This window comes from Stylophora pistillata, chromosome 4 (assembly GCF_964205215.1).
Source record: "Stylophora pistillata chromosome 4, jaStyPist1.2, whole genome shotgun sequence".
In the NCBI taxonomy this organism is placed as follows: domain Eukaryota; kingdom Metazoa; phylum Cnidaria; class Anthozoa; order Scleractinia; family Pocilloporidae; genus Stylophora; species Stylophora pistillata.
The window spans coordinates 42,395,991-42,407,159 of NC_142522.1; the positions used below are offsets into that span (position 1 = coordinate 42,395,991).

Consider the following 11,169-nt stretch of genomic DNA (forward strand, 5'->3'; position numbering starts at 1 on the left):
CCCGCGATAGTTTTAAAAACCATCTTTAAAAGGGAAGGGGGAGGGGGCAGATTGGGAGAAGGGGTAATCGGAGGGTTTTGATTATGTCTCGATAAAATTTACTTGATCTCCTTGTAACATTCTTATGATCCCTCCCTTATTAGCAGCTAATTGGCGGTCAATTTTATAGAGTTCCTTACTGCTGTGGACGACTATTCCTCTTACCCCGTTCCCCCTTAAAATAGTGTGGAATGGCTATCGTTACTCATTGGTAATGAGGTTCAGTGTGGTCACCTTTAACCATCCTAAGAGGAGAATTTGAAATATCGCCACACTGATAAACAGCTGAATAAGAAGAATGGTTCACGCTTCCTAAAATAAACCGAGAAAAGAGCTTCAGCTTTCTTTAATTTATTGCAAGTGGAAAGGTTTAGCTCACTAACGGCCCCAACGGTTATAAAAAAAGGCCAAAATAATGTCTATTCTTAAATGGGATTTTCATTACTTATTTTGATAAATGAAATTCACTCTATTCTAAAAATTATCCATAAACAATAACTTTAGCTGGTTTACAATTGAGCTTAAGACTCTATGGTATAAATTCGAATGAGACAAAAGCAAAAAAATGAACTCTTCATCTCACAGCGCCTTTCTTCACCCAAGAGAGGGGAGGGGGGTAACCCTGCGATTGACTGGCATTCCATCCAGGGGGGGAATACAAGTACTCCTAGTCGCTTCATGCTACGAAGTGCCGGCCTGATGGGCCACTTGGCGCATAAGCAGGCTTTACCTTACCTATCGTAACTCCACTTTTTGTCAATAACTAACGTTCACTGCGGATTAACTGCTATAGCCGCTTTAGCTTCGTATGCTAATGGTATTGCTAGGTATTTAAATTTAAGGAACAGGTAACGAGTTCATGATAGCTTCATACTAGAAAGCTTGATGGCCTCAAGGGTCCTCGTGTCTCTCTTTTCAGCGATGATAAAATAAAATGAAATATGAAAAATTTACTGGGAATTGGGGGGAAGAGGGCATTACCTTACCTATCTTAACTCCACTTTTTGTCAATAATTAACGTTCACTGCGGATTAACTGTTATAGCCACTTTAGCTTCGTATGCTAATGGTATTGCTAGGTATTTAAATTTAAGGAACAGGTAACGAGTTCATGATAGCTTCATACTAGAAAGCTTGATGGCCTCAAGGGTCCTCGTGTCTCTTTTTTCAGCGATGATAAAATAAAATGAAATATGAAAAATTTACTGGGAATTGGGGAAAGAGGGCGTATTCAAATAACTTTCTTTTGATTGATCTTAAACTGCTGATGCAGTCCGGCCAAAGTCCCCCGAAAAGTGTTGTGATGTGCATTTGATCATATCCAAATGCTAATTTGCGCACTATAAATATTATTAAATCATTACCATTTAAAAAAATTGGAGAAGGGAACATCTTTTCAATTAAGAAGAACATTTTGGAAAATTATTTGATTTACGACCGACACCTCGAGTGCAACTAAAATCAGTTTTCGTCGGAAAGCAGGAAATGTGACTGATTTTTAAAAAAAAAAATTAACCCTGAAACCGTTTTAGATATTTTTGGTAAGGAATAATAAACATAGAACTTTTACGGGTCGGAGTTATTTTGTTGCTTCACCTAACTTATGAATAAGTCTTGTTTGATCCCCATAGAAAATCTTTCATTAAATGTTTTGTGCGTTGACGGGTTCTCATCACTTTCCTTCGGAAAATCTTCAAATACCGGTATATCTATAACTGATAAGGTCTTGCCTCCTTCACCATAGGCTTGCTTATACTGATTAACTTCACCATAGGCTTGCTTATACTGATTAACTTTAAAGGCTGACCCATGGTCACGGTTATTACTCCTCGTCATCAGATTGCTCATCTGTCAGTGGCACCATCATTTCCAATCTCTGGTGTCTCTTGCATCGGTAAGCAGCTTTCAGATGAAGAAGACCTTTGACTGAGAAACAAAACAATACAATTTTAAATAAACCTTATAAGGTCTACTGTCTCTGTGAAACGAGTCCCTTAAGTTTTTCCTTTCAATAGGAAATTCACACTTGACAGTTTATCTGTTCTCGTAAGGGAAATTGTTTTTATACAGGGCTAACCTCACGATTTTCCCTTTTCAGAATGTATTTTTTACATTTGCGTTCTAGCTTCCTGAATAAATGTTATGTTATGTTATATTAAAAGACAAATTTGCTTTTCCAAGAACACAGCAGACACAATGATTTATACTAGGTGCCTCTCTATAGCTAATTAGACCTGGTGCTTTCAACTTTTCTTCGACTCTCAAGTGCTGTAAAATCACGAATAAATTCTAAAGAGATCTTTTTTGTAGAACTATGCCCCTTTTGTTGAATACTCATGTAGAATTTACATTTTAGCTGTATACGGTAGTTATATTATTACCGTCAAGGTAAAGACACTGTTTGAATACCCCATCAGCAGTTTGTAATGCTGAAGGGTGTAAGATACTTACCAACCACCATGATCAGCACAGCACTGTTAAGAATGAGGAACATCACGTTTATAAAAGTAGAACTGTTTCCTCCAACGCTGTCTTTGACGGCTGGCTGCGAGTAAATTGCACCAAGACAGACATTAAAAAATATTACCCAAAGCACCAATGTTTGTAGTCGATCTTCAAACTTGTCTTTTATCGGTCGAAAGATGGTGTATACAATTCCTGATGCACCTGCCGCCATCACAGCAAAGCCAATTTGAGAATCACTTTCGGAGTCCAAGAGAAGAATGACTGAACTAAAGATCAGCTTCCGGTACATCTCAGCTATCTCCCAGAACCAATACTTGTCCTTATAGTTTTCATAGAACACTTTCAAGCCAAAGGCAATCTGTTTATGCTCTTGTGAGTTAGCTCGATATTTCCAAATTAGTGCCAGCAGTAGTATTGGGAAGGCGATAGGATAGAGAGCAAACCCAGCAGCTATGTGCCAAAAGTCGGCGTATCGGGAAGTAAAACAACGAATGGAATAGTCGGCCTTCAGAAAAGAACTACAATCGCTGTCATTGTTGGCGAAGCACACGTTCACACAGACTCCAGGCAAGGGTAGAATGTTTATAATCTTCATGCTCGTCATTGGGTAGGATAACAAGAGGAATAGAAAGATGTTTCGGTAGCAGGATTTCTTCAACTGGGCGACTTTCTCTTTTTTTGAATTTTCCATCGTATAACCCGTGCGATTCTCCATTCTTTGTGGTGCGTTTTCTTCAGTGGAATAGTACATACTATCTGAGTTGTTTTGCAATGTGAAGTTCTCTATTAGCTCCGCAGAGTTCTCCCTCCTGTTGACGAGCTGCTTCTTTACGAAAAGGTAAAGCAGTATCAAAGATATTACGGAAATGTTGATAGAAATAGCGAGGACAAACTGAATGAATGGATCAAGGCGGAGAACAGGGTGAATGCAACTCAGTGGGGCGAACTGCAAAATGTTTCCTTCGACAAAGTTCAAGTATTTTGTCATAGAAAGGAGTATCACTGGCCACTGGACTTGCAGCAGTGCCGAGAAAATGCCAGCGAGAACTTGATAGAATCCAATAACGATCTTGATGCAGGACATAACGACATCTGCAACAGTACGATTGTCTTCTGCGCGTCTTGAGTCGCCCCAGAAAACAATGACAAACAGCAGGACAAAAAGAAAAATGATCACACAACAGGAAATAATTGAAACTAACATCTTGGGACAGCGTAAACAGCTGTTGAATCTGTGGTAGTAGTGTGAAGAACATGTGGCGCAGAGGATACCCTGGTATCCTGTATTGCATGTTGAGTTAATTCCCCCTTTACACGAGTTTGGATAGGGGCACTTTGCAGGCTTTGGCAACGGTCCTTCGAAAGTGGAAAAGGCCTTGTCATAACTAACATCTTGGGTGTGGATGTCGATGACAAATTTGGTGTAATATTCCTTTCTTTCAGTGCTATTCCATTTCCAAAAATAGTTTGGCGCTAAGATTGCGGTGTCATTCTCACAGACAATTCCATAGCTTGGACAGGCTGTGCAAGGCCCAAAACGATCCACGCGGAAGAAATTATTGAGACAGTTACATGCACGATATCCAGCGAACTCGTCAGTACGGGTACCTGTTTGATGAAAAGACAAAGGTTTATTCGTTTATCAGTTAATGACGGTGACGAAGTACAACGGATTTTTTCGCAAATCGCGTAAATAACAATGTGAAGGAAATAATTATTTTGCTTACTTTGAGATCGCTATTGTTTGACAATAAGCTTTGCTATGTGTAACTGTATAGTGCCATGCTATGTATAAAGGTTGGTAAATTGCAAAGTGCAATTTGTATGATTATGTTTTACATTCATTAAGTAACTTCTGAGATTCATTTGAGAGATAAAAAACAAGGTCAAGAAAGTAATTTTTCACTGTTTCTTTTTTCTTTTGACTTGCGTGACGGACTTCGCCGAAAAGGAGGGATTATTCGCATTCTATGGCTATAGCTATTTTTCCTATTAATAAAAAGGCTTTGAAATCATTTGGTCGTAAGGGGCTGGTAACTATTTATCGTCTGGGGTGTCAGAGGATTTTGGTTGTGTCACAAGAAGATTTGCCTGAGTCTCCCTCCACCCCTCCCCCGCCAGTCTCTCAAAGATTTCCCATCACTGATAGTCAATATCCTTTAGTTCCCGCTTTCTACTCCTCTAGCCTCGACTGACCCCTCTCCTATTCCCCCCTTCCCTCCCCCTCAATCTCCTGATCCCCCGAGCGATCAATAATGACTAGTCCTTAATAATTCATGGATATGCTTCTTTAAACTTCAGTGTATCGAACATCCCTGATCTTAAAAGCACTCATTTTGGTTCTTCATATGGTTTTTAAATGTTAAGCTACTCGACTTAGCATAAACGATTCCGGAATAACAGTTTAATTCAAAGGTAATCGTTATCTACCAAGTCTCTTACCATACGGGCATGCACGGCAATCAGTTGCACTTTTTCCAGGATAGTGCTTCTCAGGGACATAAGTACCCGTGCTGCAATTCTTACAGTCGGTCTGACCCATTTCATCTTGATAAAAGCCTCCTGAAAAGAAATCGTTGCATTTGATCTAACTTTAGACCGAAATTCCAAATTTTAATTGCTGCGAAGTGCCATCTACGCAAAGACCGTTCAAATTTAATGTCAAATCGTTCTCGATTATTATATAAATGAAAAGTGCATGGTTATACCTTTGGGACAATTTAAACAAGAGCGGATGGTGCCACGGGTACCTGCTGAACAAAAACTGCATTTGTAACATATTGCATTGGGCTTGAGTTTGGTTGTCTGACTGCACTCTGAGCCAATTAGTCCTCCGCGAAACACAGCTTCTCCCGCTCTACCACCGCAAAGTGAATACGTTAAAGGTGATGGAGCGCATTGACTGCAGAATAAACAACGAAATGATAAAAAAATGAGACTCACTTGATAGATAAGGCTGCGACAGACATGCTCTAGTATTCATTCATTCATTCATTCATTTATCTTTTCGTTAGACGTCAGTGCGGTATTTGCATCGTAGAATGCTCCATCTGTATATAAATCTAAATTTTTCTTTTCGCCATAATACTCTTCTTTTCGCCATATGATCCATACGGCTCTGCACGCGCTTTATTAAGACTTTCATTCATAAATCCTCGACCTAGGAATCTACGCAATGACGTGAGCAGGGCCAGAAAACCCGGATTGCAATAAGTCACTCACATTAAAGGGCCGTGTGCCTCTGGGAGGATTTTACGAAGACTTTTACACGAAATAAGCCTGCAAAAAATAAAACAATGGAAGATTCAAATCTTCAGATGATATTTAGCCTTACTCACACAGAGCGCCATCGGCCCAGCAGAGAAATTCCCAGTAATTAAAACGGGGAAATATAAACTAGTTTAAAGGCTGGCTTTCAACCTTGGCAAACTTGGCTAATTACAACCTGGTTACAGAGGAAAACCTAGTTCGAGCACATATGTCAGAAAAGCGAAAGATTTTTTAAAATGTCTTAATTTTGCTGAGCCACGAATGTGACATCTAGGAATTGCGATTATCAGGGTTTTCGAGATTGAGATACTTTCAGGAACTCAACTTTTTATGTTCATCATCTTCATCCAAAAGCTGAAGCCCGATGAAAAAAGACCAATTAATCATGTAGCGCTGGTAGAAACTGAGTGATGCATGTACTCACAGTTGGACGTGGGTGGGTACTCCTTTAAACGTCCCATTTTGAAGTGACTCAATGGGGTTGGAAAACAGTGTCCTACGAAGGAGCCAAAAGGTTATAAAGCCAATTTAACAGCCTATCATAAGCACAGGTAACCCATGCGTCAGTGGGTTTCATGCCGTGACTATGATTAATGTATAGCTTGAAAAAAACTTGCGAAGCCTTGTAAATTAGATCATTTAAACAGATAAACAACTCACAATATTTCCAGGTTCTTGAGGTAATTAAAAGCGTTATCAGGGATTCGCTTTATTCTGTTTCCATGAAGGAACCTTCGTATAGGGAGTCAGAGAGACAATAAAATAACAGTTATTAAAAATTAAAGCGCATTCAGTTTGATCTCTCACTTTCAGTTAGCACCAAAGCCGTGCAACTTCCCAAACAATCAAGCTCGCTCTTTTTTAGATTTAGAACTAAAACAGCTTTTAACGATTCAAGGCTGGTTTCGATCTAAAATCACTTTAATTTAATGGTAATCAGGGGATTCGTAGTCCCTTCTGTTAGCATAAATACCCTTTGTTAGATGTTGTCTACTTACAAGTAGTTTAGACTCGTCAGATTCTGGAACGCTTTCTCAGGAATAAGCTCCAACTTGCTATTTGACACGTCTCTAAGGAGGAAAAAAATGTAACTCCATCCCCTCACCTATTCTAATGGTTGCCTCTTATATTACTGTGTGATATGTGATACCAAAACTATTCTATGCCTCATACAATCGGACAACAATGTACAATTAAGCTTGCTGCTTTTAGGATTTAAAATTAAAACCACTTTTGATAAATCAAGGCCAGTTTCCATGGAAAGTCACTCTAAATTAATGGCAATCTATACATTCGTATTTCCCTCTACAGGTATAAATACCCTTTGTTATATGTTGTCTACTTACAAATAGATTAAACTGGTCAGATTCTGGAACGCTTTCTCAGGAATAAGCTTCAACATGTTCCCTGTCAAGACTCTAAGGAAATAAAAAATAAACTCCACCCTCTCAGCTATGAAAATGATTGTTTCTTATTTTAATATGTGATATGTGATAGAAAAGTATTCTCTGCCGCAGAAAATTATATAACAATAAACAATGAAGCTCGCTATTCTTCGGATTTAGAATAAAAACAGCTTTTAACTATTCAAGGCTGGTTTCGATCTAAAGTCACTTTAAATTAATGGAAATCAGGGGATTTGTAGTCCTTTCTGTTAGCATAAATACCCTTTGTTAGATGTTGTCTACTTACAAAGAGTCTAAACTCGTCAGATTCTGGAACGCTTTCTCAGGAATAAACTCAAACTTGTTATTTGACACGTATCTAAGGAGAAAAAAATTTAACTCCACCCTCTTAGCTATGCCAATGGTTGCCTCTGATGTTACTGTGTAATATGTGATACCAAAACTATTCTATCCTTCATACAATTGGACAAGAATGTGCAATCAACCTCGCTGTTTTTAGGATTTAAAATTGAAACCACTTTTGATAGATCAAGGCTAGTTTCGATGGAAAGTTAATCTAAATTAAAGGCAATCTATAGATTCGTATTTCCTTCTATAGGTATAATACCCTTTGTTATATGTTGTCTACTTACAAATAGATTAAACTGGTCAGATTCTGGAACGCTTTCTCAGGAATAAACTCCAACTTGTTATTTGACACGTCTCTAAGGAGAAAAAAATTTAACTCAACCCTCTTAGCTATGCCAATGGTCGCCTCTGATGATACTGTGTAATATGTGATACCAAAACTATTCTATGCTTCATACAATTGGACAAGAATGTGCAATCAACCTCGCTGTTTTTAGGATTTAAAATTTAAACCAATTTTCATAAATTAAGGCTAGTTTCGATGGAAAGTTAATCTAAATCAATGGCAATCTATAGATTCGTATTTCCTTCTATAGGTATAAATACCCTTTGTTATATGTTGTCTACTTACAAATAGACTAAACTGGTCAGATTCTGGAACGCTTTCTCAGGAATAACCTTCAACATGTTCCCTGTTAAGACTCTAAGGAAATAAAAAATTATCTCCACCCTCTCAGCTATGAAAATGATTCATTGTTATTTTAATGTGTGATATGTGATAGGAAAGTATTCTTTGCCGCAGAAAATTGGATAACAATAATCAATCAAGCTCGCTGTTTTTCGGATTTAGAATTAAACAGCTTTTAATGATGCAAGGCTGGTTTCGATCTAAAGTAACTTTAAATTAATGGTTATCAGGGGATTTGTAGTCCCTTCTGTTAGCATAAAAACCCTTTGTTAGATGTTGTCTACTTACAAGCTGTTTAAACTCGTCAGATTCTGGAACGCTTTCTCAGGAATAAGCTCCAACTTGTTATTTGACACGTCTCTAAGGAGAAAAAATTTTAACTCCACCCTCTTAGCTATGCCAATGGTTGCCTCTGATGTTACTGCGTGATATGTGATACCAAAACTATTCTATGCCTCAAACAATTGGACAACAATGTGCAATCAGCCTCGCTGTTTTTAGGATTTAAAATTCAAACCACTTTTAATAAATCAAGGCTACTTTCGATGCAAAGTCACTCTAACTTAATGGCAATCTATAGATTCGCATTTCCTTCTATAGGTACAAATGCCCTGTGTTATATGTTGTCTATTTACAAAGAGGTTAAACTGGTCAGATTCTGGAACGCTTTCTCAGGAATAAGTTTCAAAGTGCTTACTTCCAAGACTCTAAGGAAAAAGAATTAACTTCACCCTCTTAGCTATGAAAATGATTGTTTCTTATTTAATGTGTGATATGTGATAGAAAAGTATTTTTTCCCGCAAAAAAAAGGACAACAATAAACAATCAATCTTGCTGTTTTTTGGATTTAGAATTCAAACAGCTTTTAACGATTCAAGGCTGGTTTCGATCTAAAATCACTTTAAATTAATGGTAATCAGGGGATTTCTAGTCCCTTCTGTTAGGATAAATACCCTTTGTTAGATGTTGTCTACTTACAAGTAGAATAAACTCGTCAGATTCTGGAACGCTTTCTCAGGAATAAGCTTCAACTTGTTAAATGACACGTCTCTAAGGAGAAAAAAATTAACTCCATCCTCTCAGCTATTCTAATGGTTGACTCTTATGTTACTCTGTGATATGTGATACCAAAACTATTCTATGCCTCATACAATCGGGCAACAATGTACAATTAAGCTTGCTGCTTTTAGAATTTAAAATTGAAACCACTTTTGATAAATCAAGGCTAGTTTCCATGGAAAGTCACCCTTAATTAATGGAAATCTAGATTCGTATTTTCTTCTATAGGCATAAATACCCTTTGTTATATGTTGTCTACTTAGAAATAGGTTAAACTGGTCAGATTCTGGAACGCTTTCTCAGGAATAAGCTTCAACATGTTCCAACTCAAGACTCTAAAGAAATAAAAATTAAACTGCACCCTCTCGGCTATGAAAATGATTGTTTCTTATTTTAATATGTGATATGTGATAGAAAAGTATTCTCTGCCGCAGAAAATTGGAGAACAATAAACAATGAAGCTCGCTATTCTTCGGATTTAGAATTAAAACAGCTTTTAACTATTCAAGGCTGGTTTCGATCTAAAAATCACTTTAAGTTAATGGCAATCAGGGGATTTGTAGTCTCTTCTGTTAGCATAAATACCCTTTGTTGGATGTTGTCTACTTACAAGTAGGTTAAACTGGTCAGATTCTAGAACGCTTTCTCAGGAATAAGCTCCAATTTGTTATTTGACACGTCTCTCAGGAGAAAAAATTTTAACTCCACCCTCTCAGTTATGCCAATGGTTGCCTCTAATGTTACTGTGTGATATTTGACACCAAAACCATTCTATGCTTCATACAATTGGACAAGAATGTGCAATCAACCTCGCTGTTTTTAGGATTTAAAACTGAAATCACTTTTAATAAATAAAGGCTAGTTTCGATGGAAAGTCGCTCTAAATTAATGGAAATCTTTAGATTCGTATTTCCTTCTATAGGTATAAATACCCTTTGTTATATGTTGTCTAGTTACAAGTAGGTTAAACTGGTCAGATTCTGGAACGCTTTCTCAGGAATAACCTTCAACATGTTCCCTGTCAAGACTCTAAGCAAATAAAAAACTATCTCCACCCTCTCAGCTATGAAAATGATTGGTTTTTATTTTAATGTGTGATATGTGATAGGAAAGTATTCTTTGCCGCAGAAAATTGGACAACAATAAACCATCAAGCTCGCTGTTTTTCGGATTTAGAATTAAAACAGCTTTTAACGATTCAAGGCTGGTTTCGATCTAAAGTCACTTTAAATTAATGGAAATCAGAGGATTTGTAGTCTCTTCTGTTAGCATAAATACCCTTTATTAGATGTTTTCTACTCACAAGCCCTTTAAACTCGTCAGATTCTGGAACACTTTCTCAGGAATAAGCTCCAACTTGTTATTTGACACGTCTCTAAGGAGAAACAATTTTAACTCCACCCTCTCAGCTAAGCCAATGGTTGCCTCTTATGTCACTGTGTGATATGTGATACCAAAACTATTCTCTGCCTCATACAATTGGACAACAATGTGCAATTAGCCTCGCTGTTTTTAGGATTTAAAACTGAAACCACTTTTGATAATTCAAGGCTAGTTTCGATGCAAAGTCACTATAATTTAATGGAAATCTAGAGATTCGTATTCCCTTCTATAGGTATAAATACCCTTTGTTATATGTTGTGTAGTTACAAGTAGGTTAAACTGGTCCGATTCTGGAAGGCTTTCTCAGGAATAGCCTTCAACATATTTCCTGTCAAGACTCTAAGGAAATAAAAAATTAACTCCACCCTCTCAGCTATGAGAATGATTGGTTCTTATTTTAATGTGTGATAGGTGATAGGAAAGTATTCTTTGCCGCAGAAAATTGGACAACAATAAACAATCAAGCTCCCTCTTTTTTGGATTGCGAATTTAAACAGCTTGGAACGATTCA

The 11,169-nt window shown here is 37.4% G+C and overlaps 1 protein-coding gene across 2 annotated transcripts; it reads right to left on the minus strand.

Annotated features, from left to right (window-relative positions):
• Positions 1–352: 352 nt before the first annotated feature.
• On the minus strand, positions 353–8,225 carry LOC148733839 (uncharacterized). 2 transcript variants are annotated; one of them, XM_088757378.1, is made up of 12 exons: positions 8,160–8,225; positions 7,813–7,884; positions 7,467–7,538; positions 7,121–7,192; positions 6,773–6,844; positions 6,435–6,506; positions 6,199–6,270; positions 5,727–5,783; positions 5,213–5,406; positions 4,947–5,066; positions 2,490–4,112; positions 353–1,964 (listed from the first exon to the last, which is right to left on the minus strand). In XM_088757378.1, the coding sequence occupies exons 1-12, from the start codon at positions 8,213–8,215 to the stop codon at positions 1,861–1,863; spliced, it is 2,586 nt and encodes an 861-aa protein (XP_088613504.1). In that variant the 5' UTR covers positions 8,216–8,225; the 3' UTR covers positions 353–1,860. The 2 variants fall into 2 exon arrangements, with proteins under 2 accessions (XP_088613504.1, XP_088613505.1); XM_088757379.1 differs by lacking the exon at positions 6,773–6,844.
• Positions 8,226–11,169: the final 2,944 nt, after the last annotated feature.